Genomic DNA, 22,898 nt, shown 5'->3' on the forward strand with positions numbered 1-22,898 from the left:
TCCACTCATCTGTCTATTCACCCACACTCTCTGTGTGCCAGACTTGAGTTAACTTACTCATTGGGAAACACTTTTTATTTGATGTGTGTGTATGTGTGTGTGTGTGTGTGTGTGTATGTGTATATATATATAAAAGTACTGAGATCATAAGGGCTGGCTCCTATGATTAATCCTAAAATGGGTTCTTTCTCCATGAAGGAAGTGTGGAGATGGGGGAGACCACTGAGGACTGGAATCACTATAGAAGGTTACCTAGAGGAAGACAGATGAAGCCGAGCCATGGAGGACAGGAGGCAGGGGGAAGTCAGAGACTGACACGGCTAAAGCTGTGCAATTCTGGAAGGGGCCATATGGAGAAAGGAAGGGAGCCATGTTTGGAAGGCTTGAAATGTTGGGCTTTGTTAGCATGCTGTACCACAATACAGAAGGCTGGGCAGGGCCAGGTACATAGTCTCCAGGATTTCCAGTGCCTGCTCCTATGGGAGGCCCTCAGTGGTCCCTAGCCAAATGCTTTCCCTTGGTGGAATGCCTGCAGTTTCCACAGTGTGTCTGCCTAAGGCTGGAGCCCTTTATGCCTTTCACAACCAAGTAAATGTTAGTTGGGTTTCTTTTGGTTGCAAGTGATGGAAACCCAACTTACTCAGAACATCCGAGTCAAGAGAAGGGGAAGAAAGGGGCTGGTTTTCAGACAAAAATAGAATTACGTGACAAAACACTATTGGACTATGTCTGTCACCCATCTCTGCTTGTCTTTTCTTGCTGGCTTAGAACAAATTTATCTACATGGCAGAGAATACAAGTCTTGACTTTTACATCTTATAACTTCAGCCACCAGAGAGAAACCAACCCAACTCTCTTGGTCCCAAGTTCAAAACTCCTAGTGGGAAAACCCAGTGGGCTAAGTTAGATCAGTTGCCCACCTCAGGGTCCAACAGGCCATGGGGGTAAGATTGTGTAAGAGCTGGATATCTTTCACAGGAACATCAGAATAGAGTAATTGGGTAGGGGGAAGTACTTAGAAGGTGGAGGAGGAGGGATTCTCAACGGACAATTCCATATTTGTCTATTAGAGTCACTGCTATGGTTTGAATGTGTCCCCAAAAGTTCATGTATTAGAAATGTAATCCCCAATGAAACCATACTGCTGAGAGGCGAGACCTTTAAGAGGTGATTAGTCACGAGGGCTCTGCCTTTACAAATGGATTAATGCTGTTATCTTGGGAGTAAGTTTGTTATGGAGGAAGTGGTGTTCTTATAAAAGATGAGTTCAGTCTCTTTTTTTTCTCTCTCTCCTTCACTGTGTTCTCTTGTCCTTCTACCTTCTGCCATGGGAGGACATAGCAACAAGGCCTTCTCCAAATGCAGGCCCTCAACCTTGAACTTCTCAGCCCCCAGAAGTGTAGAAATAAACCTCTGTTCTTTATTAATTACCCAGTTTCAGGTATTCTGTTATAGCAGCACAAAATGAACTAAGACAGTGACCATGATCCTTGGCACTCAGCACGAGACCTGGCCGTAGGATGCATGAGACAGTGTTGGTTGTTAACAAGAGGAACATGAAGGAGAATGGGAGGCTTTCAGTCCAGACTAGCAAGCAGAAGTTTTATCCTCACCTCCACTCCTTGAGATGGTTCTGCTGGCCTTAGCAGGTCTAGGCTTATCCTAGATCGATTGGTTCTAGGCTAGTAGCTTCCAGCTCCCAATCTCCTGTTAGGATCACCTCTAGGCAAATGCTTATGGTCAGGCTAGGCTAGACTGGACTCGGAGGCCATCCCATGGGGCACAGGTTTGAGTGTTATCACATTATTCTAAGAGTGGTAGAGCCAAGCTGCTAGGACCCTCAGGCAAGGCATAAAGTAGGAGGTCCTAACCTGTTGAGCCAGGAACCCATCTGTGGTCCTATGAGGTGGAGCTTGGGAAAAGCAGCCCCCAGACCTTTTTTGTGTTCATAGGCCTGGACCACATCTTTAGTTTCAGACAGTCTGGTCTACAATAGCAGAAAGAAAGAGTGAAGAGTGAGCCTTGCCAGAGTCCCTACAGTTGGAGCAGCTGAGCTGAAATGTAGGGTCAGGATAAATACCCATCTGGGCTCACCTGGAGGCCTTGAACATGAAGCAGCCTTAGACATAGGCCGTAACCTATCCTAATCCACCTCCCTTAGCTCCCTGGTCCAGCCAAAAAGAAAGAACTTCGGCTGTTTCTTCATGTCGTTTCTTCCATCTCTCCCAGGATCATGACTTTCCGTGAGCATCAGGGAACTTCTTGAAACAAAGAGAAAGCAGGGAGCACATCAAGGGTCAACCTTGGCTCCAGGTTTCCATCCTGGGAAGCTCTTTGGAAACATGGGGCCTGGCAAAGCAGAGTCTAGAATTGGATACTTGGAACTTGGAGAACACATTCAAACTATTTATTGATGGGGAATCAGAGGATCAGTGTGTTCATTAGGAAAAAGGGCTAAGCTACTATAACAAAGAGGTCCTAAGTTACAATGGCCTAAAGGAGATGGAACTTTATTATTTATCTGTCGTAACACGAGATAAAAAGTCTAGGTTGGTAGGGTTACTCCACAAGGCCACTTAGAGACCCAGCTTCCTTCTATCTTATTTCTTTGCATACTTTAGGCTATTGATTAATCAAATCTGGGTGTTCTAATATCTATATTCCATCTTATGGAAAGGGGGGAAGATAGGAAGTTGTGGATAAGCAACTTGTTTCTTCATGCCGGTATAGTCTTTGTCTCTCCCCAGAACAAATTTATCTACATGGCAGACTATATGAGTCTTGACTTTTACGTCTTATAGCTTCAACCACCAAAGAGAAACCAATCCAGCTCTCTGGGTTCCGATGTCAAAACTCCTACTGGGGAAACCCATTGGTCTAAACTGGGTCTCTCCCCTTGTAAGCAAGGGAGGTGAAAATAGCTCATCTCTCTCTTTTGCTTACAAATAAAAACTAGTAACGTGTCTATACCCATTGCAATGGAAGCTGGAAATACAGTCTCCAGTGCCATGTGCCCAGGAGGAAGGAAAAGACATGTTGAATATGCCACCAGTAGTCTGCCACACGCAGGAAGAGGAAGTTACACGGTGTGAAATCTACAAGAAGTGGACTCAGAGCCACAATGTAGGCCTAGCGTCACCAGCAAGTCCGTGGCTCCAGTTCTACCTGCAGGCTCTGAGGGTTTAAATCAGCATCCTGTCCCCAGGTGTGTTCTCCCAAGCTTTAGAGGGCTCAATCTAGTACAAGCCCCAGGTGGTAGCTGTGACCTCCAGTCCTGATAGGACTCAAGTATTTCTGACTCACCACAGGGGTTATTTGAGCACAGGGGCTTGGAGAAGCCCAGGCAAGTCCTAGGTAGCAGCAGCTACAGAGGAATATGTGCTTTCAGGGTTTTTTTGTTTTGTTTTTGTTTTTGTTTTCTCCCCCAAACTATTGTTTGGGAGTTGGCAGGGCCTCTCAGACAGGTTGGATGCTGGGTGAGAAGGAACCCCTTTGGCTTCTTCCATCATGGGTCAGGGGTGAGGCCGGAAGACCCCACTAGAGATTGAGGAAGAGGGACCAGGAGGGGGACTAGGAGTGCCCTCCCATCAGTCCCACATACCTGGGCCCCTGCCTGCAGCATGGAGAAGGACGGTTTCTGAGATGCATGTGCTGTTGGGACATGCGGTTGTAGCTCCAAGGGGACCACCTGCATGTGGGTGTGTTCACTCTGGTGAGCTTGTTGGGAAACAGTCTGTTCTCTGGGAGTGAGTCACAGTGCTCAGCCCCACAGCCCAGTCAGTTGGCGTCCATGAAGCTCACGGACCAGCACCAGCCTCCAGAGCACGTGGCACAGCTGGACCCTTAGACCCAGCCCACGATCGCTCCAGGTCTCCAGTCATCAGTGGACAGGTGATTAGGAGGGTGGGAGAGGGAGGAGATGACCCCTAGTCACATAAAATCGGGGTTCAGATTGAGAGTCTGACATTGCAAGTCAAGCTGGGTGGGGTTTGGTTGCTGGGGTATTTGTAACCTCAGAGGGAGCTGTGGGCATCCAGGAGCCCCCTTGGCAAGGGTCTCTGAAAGGTGGGAGGTGCAGAAATGAAGCCATTTGGAGGTGGGAAGTGGCCCCTACAACAGCTGACTGGGGAAGCCTGAAAGCTCATCAGCACTGCAGAGGTTGTTGCCATAATCAAGTCTCAGAGCAAGCTAGTTGGCTACATAAATGAAAGAGTGGAGGGAAATATTTGAGCCAGGCAAATTCTCCCAGCTGGGGCTGGGGTGGCGGGTGCATGGAGTGTAACAGTAAGTTCAGAATATCTGAGTTGGATTGGACCCCTGAGACCTTCTTCTCTGACCCATTTTTCTCTCAAGGTAGGAAGCTGGAGAAGAAGATGCAAACACTTATAGCTTAATAGTTTTTCTTTTATTACTGTCACACAAATAAGTATACAAATAACTATGTAATTAACTAGATCATTGTGATAAGAGCTATGGAGGAAAAGCACAGAGGGCCCCATGTCAGAGTATAGCAGGGAGGCCTAACCTAGTCTTGAGGGAAGAGGCCACCCTGACATTTAATCCTGGACACAAGGGATGAACACGAGGTGGTCCAAATAAAAGGGGGCAAGAACATTTCAGGCAGAAAAGAATGGTGCATCTGCAGGCCTGGAGACAGGTGGTGGTTCAGACAACAACAAGGGCAATATGCTGCGTCATAGGAGCAAGGGTGGGTGTCAGTAATGGGAGATGCTTCAGGAGAGCCTGCTCGTGCAGAGCCAAGTGGACATGCAGAGAGAGGACGGGGGCTTGCTGTGGAGAGCAACAGGAAGCCATGACAGCTTTGAGGGTTGGTTGATGAGATCTCATTTGCACTTTTAAAAATCTCCTGGCTGCTCATGGAGTAATAGAGGCTATATCATTGAGGTTCAGGGTGGACTTTGGGTGGGGTCCAGTAAGGAGCTCTTGCAGCAGTATGCAAGAGATTATAGTGACTTGGACTAGGGCAATAACAGTGACTGATTGGAGGGTGTGTCAAAAAGAACTCCCATTTAATTTCTAAATTTAAAAAATTATAAATTACTTATGCATTATGAATAATGAAAAGGTAAGTGTATACTTTTTTTTGAGTCAGGGTCTCACTCTGTTGCCCAGGCTGGGGTGCAGTGGTATGATCATGGGATCATGGCTTACTACAGCCTCTAATTCCTGGGCTTAATCGATCCTCCCTCCTAAACCTCTCGAGTCACCGGGATTACAAGTGTGAGCCACCATGCCTGGCTCAGTGTATACTTTCTCCTTCACTCTTACCTTCCATTCTCACTCACTAATGTCACCAGTGTTGATAACCTGAACAAGTGCAGCCTTTCACATCTTTCCTTCACGTGCATCTTAACAGAAAGAGGTTTTCTTTTGAATGGGATAATATTACTTGATACTCTGCAATCTACTTTTCCCACTAAACAGAACATCACAGATGTCCTTTGCAAGTCAGTTGCTCTAACTCGTTTTTAACAGTTGCATAATATTCTACAGCAGAGTTGTAGGACAATTAATTCAATCATTGATTGGCACTGATATTCATATGGGTTCCAGTTTTCTGCCACCACAAACAATGCCGAAATTAGGATTATCCTTATATATAGGTGATTTCCCCTTATAGTTTGGAGTCCCAGAAGGAGGATTTATAGGTCAAAAGGCATGTACATGTTTAATAAATAGTGCCGGGTTACCTGCCCCAAAAGTAATAGATTGTGCCAGATTGCTTGCTCAGTAGCAAAGGAGAGTACACATTTTCTCAAAATTTTAGCAGACCTGGACATTTTACTTTTTTAAAATTGCTTGCCAATCTTATGAATTTAAATAATGAAAACTTATTTTGCTTTAATTTGCATTTTCCCAATGACTAATGAGGGTAATCATTTTATTGACCATTTAGATTTCCTCTCTGAATGGCCTGTTCGTTCTCTTTTTCCATCTTTCTTTTAGGCTTTTGTCTTTTATTTACAATATAGAAATTATTTGTATATACAGCATATTTTGCAAATATTTTCCTAATAAATCATTTGTATTTTTCTTTTGTTTGTGCTATCTTTTGCCATAGAAGTTCTGAAAATCAAATTTAGTATATTTATCTTTTCCTTTGTTAGTCCCAATAAATTTATTCATGTTATTATCCATATCTATTAAATTTTTGTAATAAAATACCATCCAATATTTTCAATGTTTTATTCTTATTTTAAAATATTAAACCATTTGGAACACAATTTTTATATTTAGGGGAGGTAAGGATCCTATTTGTTTCTTCTAGATGAATAACCAGTTATGACAGCACAATTTATTGAAATAACTTTATTGAGATGTAATTCACATACCATACAATTCACCATTTAAAGTGTACAATTCAATGCATTTTAATATATTCACAGATTTGCAAATCTCCACAATTTTAGAACATTTTTATAACCTCAAAAAGAAACTCTGCACGCCTTAGCTATCACACCCCTACTATCCCCAGTCCCTAGCACTATCCCCAGTCCCTAGCACTATCCCCAGTCCCTAGCAACGACTTATCTACTTTCTCTCTCTACAGACTTGCCCATTCTGACATTAAATATAAATGAAATCATACAATACACAGTATTTTGTGACTGGCTGCTTTCACTTAGCATTATGTTTTCAAGGTTCATCCATCCTGTGGCATGTATCAGTACTTTATTCCTTTTTATAGCTGAATAATATCTATTTGTCAGTTCATGAACATTTGGGTTTTTTCCCACCATTTGGCCATGATGAATAATGCTGATATAAACATCAGTATACAAATTTTTGTGTGGACCTATGTTTTCAATTATCTTGGGTGTATACCTAGGAGAGGAATTTCTGGTTATAGGTGACTCTGTGTTTAACTTTTTGAGGAGCTGCCAGGCTGTTTTCCAAAGTGGCTGCACCATTTTACATTTCTGCCATCAGTGTGAAGGCTCCAATTTCTTCACATTCTTGCCAACATTCATTATCTAAAGTTTTTAATTCCAGCTTCCTAGTGGGTGTGAATTGGTATCTCCCTGTGGTTTTGATGTGCATTTTCCCTATGTTGAGCATCTTTTCAGATTCTGTTGGTTTGCTTGCACATCTCCTGTGGAGAAGTGTCTATTCAGATGGCAGTACCACTTACTAATTTTTCTCTGATGAATTAAAATGCAACATTTATCATATATTAAATTCATTTCTGTACTTGAACCTGTTTATTGTCTCTTTGTTCCTGTGATCTATTTCTCACTTCCTGACTTACACCATACTATTTGATTATGGTAGCTTCATAGTATGTTTTATTATCTAGTAATGCCAGTTGTCTCCAATTAGTCTTTCTTTTCATATGTTTTCTTAACTAGCCACATATATTTATTTTTTAATTGCACTTCAAGTTAAATGTTTTTCAGTTCTAAAATTTTTAAATTTGGGATTCTAATAGAAATTGCACTAAATTGATATATTAATTTTGAAAGGATTTGCTTTTATAATGTCTTCTCTTTTAGAAATATGGTTGTCTTTTTATATATCCAGATCTTGTTATATGTCCTTCAATATGCTTTCATGAGTTCCTTTAAAGAAGACCCTTATCTTTGTGATGATTGTTGTTTTTAAATTATTCCTAAATATTTGCTTTGTCACTATTGCAAATGCTCTATTTCATTGCCATTTCTAACACATCATTGCATTTAGAAAAAAACTGCAGCTTTCTATCTATTTATCTTGTATTTAGCTACCTTCTCATTTATCTAATAATTTTAGTAACTTTCAAACTAAATTTTATTGGATTTTTGGTTAATAATTGCATAATTTGTAAATAAACATATTTTTGTCCTTTCAAAAAACAGCTGTTTATTTTGAGCAGTTCATTTTCTTGTCTTATTGAGTTAAAGTCTCAAAAAATGTTGAATAATAATGATAATAATGGACGTTCTGTCTTAGTTCCAGTTTACGGAAATAGCTTCAGAATGTCACGTTTGTTTATCTTCTATTGGGTTTTGGTAAACAGTCTTAACAAATTGAACTAGTTTTCTTCTATTTCTATTTTGCTTCATATTTTATTAGTAATATATGCTAAATTTTATCAAATGATTTTGGACATATATTACTATAATCACATTTTGTTCCTTTATTTGTTGATGTAGTGACTCATACTGATAGAGTTCCTGATGCTGAATCATGTTTGTGGTGTTAAAATAAATCCTCCTTTGTCATGGTGTATTATTCTTTTGATACTTTTTTCATGTCAAGATAGCTAATATCTTATTTCAGATTTTGCACTCTTATTCAAGCTGTTCTATGAATTTTTTTTCTTTTAAAATTCAATCTTTATAAGGTCTGGGAATCAGAAAATGCTGGCTCATAAAACAAACTAGGAAGATTTCCAAGTTTTTCTCTTGTCTGGAATAGTTTAAATAACATTAAAATCATCTGTTTTTCAGGTTATATAAAACTCATTTTAATGTAATCTGTGCCTTGTGGGGTTTTATTTTAATTGTGATAAAATACACATAACATAAAATTCACCATCCTTACCATTTTTAAGTGTACAGTTTAGCAGTGTTAAGCACATTCACATTTTTGGGTAACCAATCTCCAGAACTCTTTATCTTGCAAATCTGAAAATGCTATCCCCATTAAATTCCCCATTCTCCCCTCTGCTGAACCCCTGCCAACCACCATTCTACTTTTTGTCTCTATGAATTTGACTACTCTAGGTACCTCATATAAATGAAGTCAAACAATATTTGTCTTTTTGTGGACTGGCTTATTTCACTTGGTATAACGTTCTCAAGGTTCATCCATGTTGTAGCATGTGTCAGAAATTCCTTCCTTTGAAAGGATGAACAATATTCTTCTGTGTGTATCTATCACATTTTGTTTATCTGTTCACCCATTGGGGAACACTTGGGTTGCTTCCACCTTTTGATTATTGTGAATAATGCTGCTATGGACATGGATGTACAAATATCTCTTTGAGAATCTGTTTTCAATTCTTTTGGGTATATTTCCAGAAGTAGAATTGTTGGAGCATATGGTGCCTTGTGATATTTTAATAGCATAGTTTTAATATCTTTTTAAATGTATTCTGTTTATTGGCCTATTTGAGATTTCAACACCTTCTATGCTCAGTTTTGATAATTTTCTACTTTGCTTGAAGTCATCCATTTCTTCCAGGTTTTCACATTTATTTTCATAGGCTTACTCATATTATTGTTATAATTCTTTAACCTTCTCTGTACCTGTGATATATCTCTTTTCTTATATCTAATATCATATATTTGTGCTTTATTTTCTTAACTAGGTTTTCATGGAATTTTTTTTTCCATTTTGTTAGTCTTTTCAAATAATCAAGTGTTGGTTCTAATTTTCCCTTTTAATTACCTTTTCTATTACTTGTTTATTTTCTATTTCATTATTTTCTGACTTCATTAATTTTCTACTTTTTTGGTTCAGTTTGTTCTTTTCTAATTTCTTAGATTAAATATCTAGTTCATTTGCTTCCAGTCATTTTTAAAAATATTTCAAGCATATGAGGCTATATTTCTTCCTCTGAGCACAGCCGTGTTCCATAAGTTCTGTCTGATATGCTGTGTTCTCTATTTTCATTACTAGATTGGTAATTTCTATTTTGATCTTATTTTGATCCAGTACTAATTTAATAGGATGTTTCTTAATTTTCAAGCAGTTTATGCTTTTAGCTTTGAAGTTGGCTTCGTTTGACATTAATATTGCTGTTTCTACTCCCTCTCTGCTTGCATTTTCTTGGTCTATCTTTGCCCATTGCTTTATTTTCAGTCTCTTTGTCACCTTGTTTTGGGAGTATTTCTTGTAAACAGCATTTGGCTGTATTTTATTTATAACTTACTCAGACAATCTGTTTTTTGATAGGGAAATTCACTCTCTTCATGTTTAGTGTAACATACTGATATACTGACCTCCACTGCCATTGGGAAAAGCTGGCTGTTGCACCAGGGACAGCGCCCCTATTATTGTTCTGATCCATTCTTGCTCACACAGCCTTTCCCTTCATGCCAGTCATGCAGCTAAGACAGATTGGAACATAAAGGCAAAAAAATGCCGAATACCAGATCCCACGATTTTACGATAATTAGCCCCAAATTCTGATGTTCCAATTCTCCTCTCCAGGACCTTCCTCTCCAAATAGTTGTGAGACCTAGGAATGCTTACCCGTGTGACCCAAGTGCCTTCTGGACACCACTAGATTTTGAGTTCTGGATACTCATTTTCTCTCTAGCAATCCCAGGGTTGGGAGATGGGGGATGATGGATTATGAGAAGAGATGCCGTCTGTATAATTAGAGCTGCTGCCTGATACTCTTGCCATCTTGCCCGAGCTGCTGTTAATGCCACCAAGTTGCTGATCCCAGCTGCTCTTTTCCTCTTGGCCCAGCAAGGTGACATCTCAGCTTCTAATGACCAGCTGTTTCAGAGGGCCTCCCATAGCCAAGCTGCAGGGCTCCTAGTGACCCAGTTTCTCATTTGCACCACTGCCCTCTTCTTCTCAGAGTGCTGATCAGGGGTGAGTTAGGCCCCACCTTGCACCATACTTGGAACTATTATTCCCTTAAACTCCTGGCCTTGCTTCTCAGTCTAGTCCACCCATGAGGATCTCCTCTCATTGTCTCTCTGCCAGCATGGCCCCCATTGAGGATCTCAGTCCTCATGATAGATCTGTCCCTGTCTCAATCCCAGCTGTGGACTGAATTCAGTGTCTTTCACCAAAAGCTGGGGCCCCATATAAATGCAGAGATAGGGCGGGGCATCTGCTTCATTATCCGTGATCACCTCATGATGTTTACACTCTCTGAATTTTCTCTTTCTCTCTATGAAAACCAGGAGGCTGGTCTTTTAAGAGCTCACATAGGCCCTTGCTGCAAGTGATGGTGGGAACAGGGAGTCTGGGTGCTTACACCTCAGGCTGACTTCTCTGAGTGTGAACTCTGGCCAAGCAGAGACACCCAATTGCAGGGCCCTGCTAGTCCGTATGGTGCCTTTGTGCAAAGTAGCAAAAGGTGCCTTCTTTGGGTGGGTGCAGTCCGTGCCAGCTACATGGCTTGGAGGGTGAAGGGGTACAGAATTTCAGGCCCTACCAGATGCCTTGGTACATGGAACAGCCAGCACCCATCTAGGCAGTCACTCCTGGGGAATTGAGAGCCCCTGATTTGGGAGATCATTCTGAAGAGTCTCTCTGAGTGCTCCTCCCTTCTTCACCAAATTAAATATAATTCGTGCAGTCATTTTACAAACTTTCCCAGACACTATGTCGGTCTGTTTGAGAGGATGGAAGAGAGCTGGAGGAATCAGGATGAGCTCCCTCCCTTCTCTCTACCCCTCAATCAGAATGTGCTTTGATAAGTGGGGGCTTGGGGACAGTATAAGGGTGACTAACTGCGCCTCCCTTACCAATTAAATTTTTAAAAAGCTGCTATGGAAGGAGCGAATATTAGTTTCCTGATTTATAAAGCCAAATGGATTAAGCTCATTCATTGCCCGAGGAAACAAAAAGGAAATCTTCAATACCTCTGTGCACATTGAGAATAGGAACAATGCCGGTCTTTAGAAAGCAGAAACCTAATTTGGGGGAATCAATTACCCTCTGTGTCCCTGCCTCTGTGGGCTCTCTCACTGGCTCTCTCAATAGATTTCCTGGGAGGTAAAATGTGGAGAAGTTCATCAACCATAGGCACACCCTGGGCACAGCCTTGAGACAGGAGGTGAAGAATTAGGTCTAGGGTGGGTGGAGTTGGGGGTTCCTGGGTGCAAGGGTGGGGTGGGGAGGGTTTGGGGATAAAAGTTGAGAGTGGGGGCGGTATTGAGAGGGATAGTGAGAGGGCAAAGTGGGGGGTGGTGGTGGGAAACTGGGGTTTATAACTGAGGGAGAGCAAAGCCCAGCCTGAACAGGTGACAGGGTGGAGAACACTGTGGCCCAGCCTGGGTTCAGAGTCACCACCGCCTCCTGATCCTCTCGAATTTCTCCTCTGTGATCTGCACTTTCCCCTGTGGGGCTGAGCATGCCGCGGGGAATGGCTGGGCAATAATGAAAAAAGAAAGGGGATGGGGCGCCTGCCACGGTAGCCGCGGAGTCACATTCACAAAGTCACACACACAAGCACTCTCGCGATCTCCTACACATTCCTGTGCCGGGTCCCAGTCCGGGCCCACAGTCCCCAGACCCAGAGTCACGCCCAGCCTGGCGCACTCGTTCAGAATCACAGGCACGGAGCCCACACTCCCACCCGCACACACACACCCGCAATCGTCCTACCCCCACCCTCGTCTTGAGCTCACACAGTGGCTCACCACCCCACACAGCCCTCACTCTGGCATGCGAACACACACACACACACATACAGTTCCTCACACGCACACACTCTGGCTGTGCTTTTGTGTTTTGTCAGAATTAATGAGAAAAGTTCCCGTGCCCTGCGGGTAATTAGTGTCCTTGGAGTTAAATAAGCTAATGGCGGGCACCTCTGGCCCAAGCAATTATGTTTGTGTATTGAATAATTGATTCAAAGGGGGGGGAAGGGCCGCTAATCAGATCTGAGCATAATGAATTGATTTAATTAACAGGGGAATCTGAGGGGCCCTGGGAAATGCAGCCTTCACTTGGCTGAGGCGAGCGCGGCCCGCACCGAGGAAGGACGCGCGCGCGGCTCAGGCTCCGGCTGCGGCCCGGCCCGGGCAGCGGCTGCTCGCTAGGCTCCCGCGATCCCGGCCTGGCCGTCTCGCCCCCTCGCCGGCCCCCCTGTCCCTCCTCCTGCGCTCCCTGCCCGCGGAGCTGCGCTCCGGACTCCGGTCGGTCTGCCCCCGTCGGCAGCCGCGGCTCTCGCGACTTGGCACCAGCGCTGGGCCGGCGGGAGCAGCGCAGGCGGCCAGCGGCGGGAGTCGGAGCCGCTAGCCCCTCAGGTGTCCTCGGCGCTAGTCCGGCTGGAGCCTCCGGGACCATGGTGTTGGACCAGGAGGACGGTAGGTGCCCGGCGCGCGGGGCTAGGGGCGCGGGGCGGAGACTGCGGCGCTGGCCCTGCGGAGTCCACCCCGCTAGCGGTGGCAGCGCCCTCAGCACCCGGGGCCGCCTCCGGCTAATGGGTGCCTTCCCGGAAGCGCGGCTGCTGGATGTGTGCGCAGGTGCCGGGGTCGGCCGTGACAGGCTCGGCGGTGCCAGGCTCAGCGCCCGAGCTTCGTCGGCGGGATTAGGAAGTCTCCCGGTCCCAACGAGGCCGCCAGCCCTGCGCGCTCCGGCCGGGAACTTTCTCACGGACTCTTGCCGCCTTGCGGGCATCCAGAGCGCCTCTGCAACCCGCACCGCGGGCTTCCAGGCAGTGCCCACTGCCAACCAGTCTCCCAGCCTCTCTGGGTGTCTGCACGTTCCCCTTCCGCTCCCTACTGCGGAACGGATCCCCGCGGGAGGGTGGGGGTGCCCACAGATCCTGCAGGTGCAGGGGTGAGGGTGCTGTCAAACCAGCAGTGTCCCTGCGGTCTGGCACTCCATAGCTTCGGCATGGGTGACATTGCCTCTGCCCCTGGCAGGGCTGGGGAGGGAGCTGCCATCAGTTCACCCAGCCTGGCATGTTGGGAAGTGCCACGCTGGCTGGGGTAGGTGGGTGGGCCATCTAGTCCAAAATATCAGGTCCAACTAAAGGCGTTTTTACCTTGAAGTTAGCGAAGTTTAGGGTCCTTCAGGTTCCTTCAGCTGCCAGGTCCTTGGTGGTAATTTGGTATTAGTAGGCTTGTAGTCCTTTTCTTAAAGAGCCCCACGCCCAAACTGCAGTAAGCTTTGGACCTCACAAAATTTCCATCCATCCCTGGGTCCAACTCCTACACTTTCCACTGCCAGTCTCTTGGAAGAACTCACAGCTCTGGCTGACCCAGAGACCATCCGCCACCGAGGCTGGGACAATCCCTTAGTGCCTGAAGGATGAAGTGCTGGGGCAGGAAGCTGGGAGGTTTGGGATTGAGAGGCAACTTCTGGGCTGCAGGGAAAGGGTCTTGCTGCCTGGCCTTCCTCTCTAGTCCGTCTAGTCCCTTGACCCACCCTACCACCACTCACTATAGTGATCAATTGTCCTTGTTTGCTCAGAGCGATCTCAATTTTAGTACTGAACATTCTGCATCCTAGGAAACCCTTGAGTCACGAGGCAAACTTGGACAGTTGGTCAGTGCACACCCACAACCTTTTCAGGGCTGCGGTGCAGGGGTACGGGAGATTTCTTTGCTATGGTGCAGATTTGGCTTGGGCCTCCATAAGGCCTAAAAATTTATAACTGCAGCTTACAAGGAGATCTGTCCAGGCTCTCCAGAAACCAAAAGAGGAAAAGTTTGCCGACTGTGCACTTCTTCACTCCAGCGGGTTGCAAATTCCTGAGCATTGGCTGCTTTTGTGTAAGTAGGGGGAAGGGCGAGGCATCTGAACATGGCCAGCAGGCATCCTGATTGCACTATGAAGTCTGTAGGTTTACTCTGTCCTGTCAACTGTGGTGGCCACAGAGAAGGGGTCCTCATCACCCCAATACCTCTCTGAGCATCACCTGTGTGGCTAGCCTGTAACTCCATCTTGGAGGCAGCTGCATTGTGTTGGGAGCAGGCCCTCTGGCTGAGGCACATCTGACAGTCTTCACCAAAGAGTTCTGGAATATCTAGTCTGCCTGGGCCCTCAAGCCCTGCGTCCCACTCCTAATGCAGGAACTCTTCCTCAGGACTCTCCTGCCAGGTGGAGGGGCAAATTGCTGGGACCTGCCCAGATATTTGTAAGACAGCCAGTAGCACCCGCTTTCTCCTCAAACTAACCTTGGGGATTGATAGCTGTCCTCTCCCTGCCATCCCCAGAGGCATTTCAAGGGCATTTTGGAGCACTCTTGGCTTGTTGAAGTGAGAGTACATGCTCATCACCTGTGGAATGTGTTGGGTGAAAACTACCTCCTGCAGCCCCAGGGGATCTGAGGATTCCACTCTGGTGGTGTGGGCGTGTCCCTGGACCTAGAAGCAGCTTGGGTGGGGTGAGCATAGGGGTGGGGCGAGTGTGGGGGTGGGAGTTACTTGCTTGCCCGTGAGCGGAAAGAGGACATCAGATGGGATGAGTGATGTTCCTATCTGCCTCTGTCAACCCAGCAACCCCCTTCCTGGCTGGAAGGTCAAGCCACCCAAACCCTCCAAGACTTGCTGTGAAGGTTCCTCTCCAGATCAGTTTAGGAGTACCATGCTCACAACTGGGGGTGCAGAAAGAGCCACCTGTGGGCACACACAGCACCAGTCCCCTGCTGGCATGCCCTACCTGCTTCTGCAGCCCATTGCTGAGCACCCCAGGCCAGCTCTGGTCCCTGGGTTTGGGGCACAGGGCCCTGACTCCCCAAAGAGATGCCAGCCATGTGGCTGCCAATTAGGTACCTTGGAGGCTGAGGTGAGCTGGTATTCAGACAAACTCATGGACAAGAGAGTAGAAGGGTGGCCACAGCTAACCCAGTTCTGGTTTGTGGGTCAGGGCCAGTCCCTGAAAGTGAGGAGAAGCCGCCCCTGGAGGTCAGTAGTAAGGCTGCATGCAGCCCCGATGGAGTGAATGCCTCCAGTAGCACCGAGGTTTCTACGGCAAGAAGCTGCTGCTTGCCAGCCTGTAAGGCCCTGTGCGTGCTACACTGTCTAGCCCCCAGCTCTGGCGGGTGTGAGGGGCTGGCACCAAATATGCCAGTGGCAGCAGTGCCAAAGCCTCTCTCAGACCCTGAGGGCATGGGTCTGGCGGCAGTGGCAGGGGAGAGATCAAGCTCGCAGTCCTGAGGCATGCTGAGTCTGAGCAAAATGATATATTTAACATCAAATATACTCAAGGACTATTAGGATTAAGTATTCAAGATGAGGGGGAAAGTGAAACCCTCTGAGCTGCAGATGAGGCATCTCATTAGAAGCAGTGCTTTTCTGTTTTCTCAAAGCCTGACTTCCATGCCTAGCAGAGAGGAAGATGGCTGCAGCCCCCTGCCCCCAACCCCTGTCAAGCACTGGGGCCTCCCAGGGTTTAAGGGGTAAGACCTAGCCTCCAGGTCTCCTTCAAACCGGATAATCTCCCCCAAACCCCTGCATTGTCTGGAGTGCCACAGTTTACAAAGCATATTAACATGCATTAGCTCACCTGATCCCCACAACAACCGTAGATGCAGGAAGGTAGGTCTCCCACTTCACAACCAGGAAAACTGAGGCCCAGATAAAGAAAGAGACTTGCTAAGGTCCACTGTTGGTAATTGGCAGAGATGAGATAAAATCCCAACTGGCGGTCCTTCAGCCCCTTTCCCTTTCCCTGGGTCTAGTCCTCAGAAGTGATTGCCAGGACCAAGCCTCCAACACATCTGTCTGGACCCCTCCTTGAACTGGAGAAAAATCATTATTTCTATCCCACGCGGGAACTCTGTACTGTCTAGGCAAAGAAAAAAGACTTGGGATTTAAAAGTAGGTAGCCTTCTGGCCAGGCACAGCAGCTCACGCCTGTAATCCCAGCACTGTGGGAGGCCGAGGTGGGTGGATCATGAGGTCAGGAGTTCGAGACCAGCCTGGCCAACATGGTGAAACCCCGTCTCTACTAAAAAAATACAAAAATTAGCTGGGCGTGGTGGTGTGTGCCTGTAATCCCAGCTACTTGGTAGACTGAGGCAGAAGAATCACTGGAACCTGGGAGGCGGAGGTTGCAGTCAGCCAAGATCACACCACTGCACTCCAGCCTGGTCAACAGAACGAGACTCCATCTTAAAAAAAAAAAAAAGAAGAAGAAGAAAAAAGAAAGAAAAGAAAAAAGTAGGTGAGTAGGTTGCTTTCCTAGGGTAGGCAGCCAGAACATCAGCCCCAGGATTCTGGGGAGAAGCAGTGTCCAGGACAAGGGATAGACACTGTCTCTTTTCCTGCCTTATGACTTACAGAGCAAGAATTGTCAATTTCATAATAGTAGCAGGAATCTTTGTTTTGTTCAGTGCTGTATCCCCAGTGCCTTAGAACTGTGCTTGGCACATAATATACACTCAGTAAATATTTGTAGAATGAGAAAGGCTTTCAAGGCCAGGCCTGGGCTTACTTCGAGAGAAATTGAGATAAACTCTCCTACTCCATGGAGTTAGGATGCTTTTGGGGATGCTGCTGGGGTCAGGAGTAGTGCTGTAAGACTCAGGGTAGGATTGTTTGTGCCCTGAAGAGGGTTAACTTTGCCAGACAATCCGGGAAGCAACCAGAAACTCCGGGCAGAGCTGATAGGAAGGGAAAGGATGTGATCAGAGAAATATTGCTCGAAGAGGAGACAAAAATCAAGGCTGAGGGCCTGGGAGTAATACATGGGGTGCATCCTCCTGACAAACATTGAAGACCACGACCCTGGGATCCGAGGAGAGACGCTCACCGAGCTGGGACCTAGAGGCCTCCAGGTGGCGCTGCGGAGCCGGGCAGCCGTGCGTCTCCACTCCCCCATTAACCCGGGAGGGAGGGGGCCTCGGGAAATGTGTGCATTTATTCAGTAGCAGGAGTGCAAACCTCATACATTGAGGGAGAAAGGCAGCGGGAGACGGCCGCGAGATTCCCCCATCTCTTTGAATATAATTTTAGATTGAGATTCAGATTAAATCCGAGGGGAAAACACTTTATGAGGCTGAAAGCTGTGTCGTTGCCAGAGCCAGGGTTATGAGCTATCAAATGCAATTACATTAAGACAGATTATACTGGGCAAATTGAGCCATTTAGAAGGTGAGAATCAAAGAAACGGCTCTGATCCTCTTTTCCCCCTTCTCTCTCCCTCTCCCTCTCTCTCTCTCTAAATTGCAGTTCGTAGTTCCTTGCAATTCTGAGGCACAAAAGTAGGTGAGACTGCTTTTGTATCTGCGAAGTGCTTCACTCCTGAATGTAATTCTAGCTGAGTGCAATCTAGGTTAAGAGCCGGACAAGCGGGTAATTAGAGCCCGCTAGCTGCCCGAGGACCGGCCGCCCCGCCGAAGCGCGCCCCGAGTCGGCGCCCTTCTCCCGGCCGAGCCTAGCTGCGGCTGGACACGGAGCGCCCGAGATGATGGTGCTGGACAAGGAGGACGGTAGGTGGCGGGCCGGGGTCTCGACGCCCCTCACCCCCTCGCCCCCTTGCCCCCCGCTGCGGCGCGCAGGCACACACACGCGGGAACACGGGCGCACACCTGCTGGGCTGTGCGGGGATTGCGGGGCGGGCGGCACGCTTGGGACCAGGGCTGGGGCAGGGGGAAGCACCGGGGGACAGCCGGGCGGAACTTGCCGGGGGAGAAGGTGGGCTAGCCCCGGGCTGCATGCGCCCCGGGCCGCACGCCCCGCGGACCCCGGCCGTGAGCCAAGGAGCTGTGCACCGGCCGTGTGCTGCGCCGCGGGGCCTCGTGGAGGCTCCGGCTCCCCTGCGATCTCCGCGCCGCGGAGGTTCGCTTTGAGCATTTCGTCTCTGCGGCTGCTGCTCACACCGCAGCCATCACCCTCGCCCCCGCCGCCGCGTAACCCGAGAGGCACTGAGCGCTGAGCAAATCAGCGGCTTCGGGGAGAATCGTACTCCAGAGCTCGGGGCAAGCGGGAGCGCAGGAGGACGGCGCGAGAGCCGGGGTGCCCGGCAGGCGAGGGGAAGGCGGTTTGGACCCTCGGGGCACATCTCCATGAGCGTGACTCGATGAGAAAGAGAGCCACCTCTTGTGCTGGCCCGCTATCTCCCTGTCTCTTTGAGCGCGGAGGCGGGAGTTTGGCCCAGAGGAAGAAAGTGTCCCGCCGCCGGCCAGTAGCACTCATGCGGGGGCGGCTGCGAGAATGGCACGGACCTTCAGTGGTCGAGCCTCAATGCACCCTAGAAAACTGCAGGGCACGGGAAAGGTCGGAACAGAGGAGCCCATAGCTGCTGGAAGCCACTAGCAGTTGGTCCCATAGACCCCAAAGCCTTCCTGGCAGGGAGTGCCCTGCAGTTAAGTGTCCTAGAAGGTTGGGGATCCCAGCTCCCTTGAGGGGAAAGCCAAGTGGGTGCCCTAAGATGAGTCCCCAGGGTCAGGAGAGAGGCGGTACCCTGGCTGTCCCAGGACCTCCGGCCCTGTAGGTGAGGCCTGTGTGTTGGTGGTGTAGGGGCATTTGTGATTGTTGGTGTCCTCGCTGCCGCCGGCGTTCTGCCATTGGTGAGGTACCAAAAGGGTAGGTTTGCTTTGAGTCAGCGGGAATCCTCTTAAAGTGACTGTAGTGGCCATCCTCTGACCTTCCACTCAGGAGTCTCTGCTGGGCCCGTGCCCGCTGGACCCGTGCCCTCTGCCCCCGGGGCAGCGTTGTTATTGATGTGACCAGTTGGTGAAAACGCAAAGCTAAGTGACTTGCTCAGGGTCACACAGGATGCTCGCATTGCTGCTGCCAGGTGCTGATGCCCCCAGGCTGCCTACTGTCTTCTGAGACATCCAGCAGGGAGGTGGAACTTGAAGTATCTGGCCTGGGGGTGGCATCTAGGAGGCTCTGTGGCTCTCAGCATGGGTGTAGGAAGAGAGAGAATGGGGGAAACCTCAGTGCTTCTGGGCTAGCTGGGGTGGGACATCATCTTCAGTATGTCTTCTCTATTCACAAGGACCCCTTCCTTGGAGCCCCATGTAGGCCATCGGAGAACTTCATATAGAATGAAAAGGCGAAGAAGGGATCTGGGGTCAGGCCAGACAGGGAGGGAGGAGACCTTGATTTAGTGCCTTTCATCACGAACTCCTCATGTTACTTTGGAACAGTCATGCTTCACTTTCCCTCTTGGTAAAAATGAAAGGCTTGGAGAAGCCAGAGCAGAGGGCACTTCCTTGGTACCTGGGGATACTGTCACTATGGGGAGCATGTAGGGTTCATCTTGAGCAGAGGTTATTTGGCATGCTTGGCTCCCCAGGCCCAAGCCAGGAATCTGGAAGACTCAGGCTCTGCACATGGGAGGCCTCAGGCCGGGGAGATTGGTCTCATGCCAACAAGATGACACCCCCTACCTGCACCCAGGATCTTGCTCTGCCCAAGCACCTCATGATGCCTCTGGCTCTGAGATAATACAAAGGGTTTCAGATGAGCCTTGAGTGGGAATGGATTTCTGGAGGTCATTTTAGCCAGCTCTCTGCCTCCAAATTGCGGTGTACCTCAAGCACCCTGGGCAGATGTTTCTTCTGGTTTCTGTTAGAGCTGTGAAACAGAGCTCCAGATGCCCCTCCATCCCCAGCCTAGACTGTCCAGTCTAAACAATATGGTGCCCACTACCATGGAGCTGCTGGGCTCTGGGGTCTCTTACAGCACAAGCACAGCCACTGGGGTCCTAAGCAGCCACCTATTCTTGTCCTGCCCAGCCTATAGCTGTCTTTCAAAAGCAACCTTTCTGCTCATGCATCTGCACTCCACTCCCTGTTAAGAGGAGTCTGGCCTCCCCTAGTTCCAGGAAACCTTGAAGATGGCACCTTCAATTGGAGGAGGGAGAAAGGTTCTGGATCCACTCATCTGCTCCTCCAAACCAACCACCTAACTCCTTCCTGAACACTTCTGCCCTCTCAGCAGGTGGCTACCTGAACTGGGTGGCAGCATTCCCCCACCCCCCAGGTCCCCCAAAGGGTGCGTTCCCTGCATACAGCACCTTTTGTCTGGCTGCAGCAGGGACTCAGGGCTGCTATTAACCACCCCCAACGCCTTTTCTCCACCTGACAGCATCTTGTCGGGAGAGGCTGGGGCTCCTCTGGTTGAAGTCGGGTCTGCCAGCTGCCGAGGACCAAAGCTCCCGCTCTGCTGGGCTGCAGGGCTTTCATGTTGCACTTCTGAAAGATAATAAAATATCAATCGTTTTGCCGTAGCAACGGGTTTAAGAGACTTTCTGAAGTATTGAATCGTCAGAAAAAAAATTTTTTTTTTGCTTTTAAGCACAGTGCATTATTAATAAAGTAATCCATTAGGTCGAGCAGTGAAAGGTCACCACAGAGACGGAAAGATCTGTTTTGCAAACGGTTAAACTTCGAGTTTTAAGATTAATTGCTTTCATTTGGATGCTTGCTTTTGGCCTAGCCATCTCCACTTTACTGGAACTCAGGGTCCGGGCTTTCTAAATGCTGCTGGGTCTGCCTGTCAGCGAAAGGCAGCTGAGCTCCAACTTTCCCGGAGAAACAGCCCTTCTTCCCCTGGCACCTGCAGCTTGGGCTGGCACCAGGCAGTGGGCTTTTGGGGGAGGGTTAAAGTCCCAGGGGAGCAAAGAGAGCTACAGCTCTGAACCCTACCCAAGTCAAATGAGCCCTTGGGCTGTTTGAGAAGAGGCCTTTGAGTAGGAGCAGACGGCAGAGAGTCTGAGAGGGCCCAAGAACAGTGAGAGCTTTGGTCTGTGTGGGACTGGGCAGGAGAGGATGCTAGGGCATCCAGCTGGGGATGCTGGGATACTCCCAGGTGCACACAGGAGAAGGGCAGGGCTGGGTATAAACGGTCTTTGCAAAGGCCCAGCAGGAAGGTGGGGATGACCACAGGAAGCAGCAGGCGGGTTGTGGAACTAAACACCAGACATGATTCCTAGAGCATTTTTAATAAGTAAAAATGCCAAAGAGAGTGAAGCTGGACTGAGGAGGACCAGACAGCGGAGTCTTCAATTGTGAATGACGGCTAGGAGCACAGCCTCCACAGCTGACTCAGTTGATCCACCAGAACCGGCACATGGCTATGCTTGGGTACGAACCAGCCCTTGCTGGGCCACCAGTAGGATTTCCTAGGATAGACCCTCATGTTCTAGGCCACAGAGAGTCCTGGGGCCTCTCCTGGCAGAGTGTACTCACCACTGTCCCAGCCCTGGAGAGGCAGGCAGGCCCTGATGCTGTTCCATGCCAGAGACCCCAGCCCATTAGCAGGAAGGCAGAGCCAAGTGGACACTGCTGCCTGCTGAGGCCTGGTAAAGGCCTTGTGAGTCTGGCAGGGTGGGGACCAAATCATGTACTTGCCCAGTGCCTAGAAGCAGGGGAGTGGGAGGGTTACCATCTGCATCTACCATAACCAGCCCCAGTGGCAGCCCTCCTTTCTGCTGGGAATGAGGCATCACATCCTGAGCTGTACATACAGCTGCTTCCCCTTCCTGCCCAAACTTAGCCAGGCAGAGTGTCTGTAAAGATGGGTAACCCCCTCACACACACACACACACACACCCGAGCCTTGGGTGAAGAAGCAGGTGCTTCTCTCTGTTCCCTGCTCTTCCATTCATTTGCTCACACAGAGCAGCACTAAGAGGGGGACAGGGAAACAACATAAATTGGTCTGTCGTCCAGAATCCATGTCTCGCTAATGTACCCAGATTAACTCAACTGTAAATTGTCTCCTTGGATGGTGGTGTCTTGCTAAAAGTTTCCCATATGATTCATGATTTGGATTGCTTTTAACAGCTATTGGCTAAGCAAGCCGGTGACTGTACAAGGTGATGCAATTGGCATTAGTGAGGGGAGGCACGGGAGCGTGTAATGCAGTCAATACTGCATTAACTACTGATGCCCAATTACAGGGAGCAGGAGAGAGCCTTTCAGGAGCATTAGGACTGGGGGAAGCTGAGATCACTGGCTGCTGCTCGCCTAAAAGCTTCACCCTTTGGATGCCGGGGCTCAGTGCTGGCATGGCCACTCACTTGGCCTCTGTGGTTGTGGGAACTGCCTTTTTCTCTTGCTGTCTGTTTCTGAACATGTCCCACAAATATGCCTTTAGCACATGAAAATGGACGTTTCCCTAGAGCTGGGACCCGCCTCTCCCTCCCGAGAATTGATTCCTTACTCCACCCTGTGTCACCCTGTGTCCCAGAGTCAGACCAGGTGGCTGCCCCATGAGCTTCCATTTAAGGAACTTCATAGCAGGCCCTATTTGTGGGCAGCACCAAGAGGAGGTCTATTTTGGTCTCTCACCCTTGGA

General features: G+C 48.4%; 1 protein-coding gene across 6 annotated transcripts in view; it reads left to right on the forward strand.

Moving 5' to 3' along the window:
* The first annotated feature begins 12,622 nt into the window (after positions 1 to 12,622).
* The window catches only part of LMO1 (LIM domain only 1), a 47,958-nt gene continuing 37,682 nt past the window's right edge, over positions 12,623 to 22,898 (forward strand). For 2 of the 6 annotated variants that reach the window (XM_028833723.2, XM_077964865.1), the window contains exons 1-3: positions 12,808 to 13,001; positions 14,303 to 14,414; positions 17,817 to 18,076. In XM_028833723.2, the coding sequence (XP_028689556.1) occupies positions 18,052 to 18,076 (25 nt within the window). In that variant the 5' untranslated portion in view covers positions 12,808 to 13,001; positions 14,303 to 14,414; positions 17,817 to 18,051. Of the gene's footprint in view, positions 13,002 to 14,302; positions 14,415 to 17,531; positions 18,077 to 22,898 lie in introns of those variants that run through there. The other 4 variants (XM_077964862.1, XM_002799650.4, XR_013404539.1 and 1 more) reach the window with 3 other exon arrangements.

This window comes from Macaca mulatta, chromosome 14, assembly GCF_049350105.2.
Source record: "Macaca mulatta isolate MMU2019108-1 chromosome 14, T2T-MMU8v2.0, whole genome shotgun sequence".
Lineage (NCBI taxonomy): Eukaryota > Metazoa > Chordata > Mammalia > Primates > Cercopithecidae > Macaca > Macaca mulatta.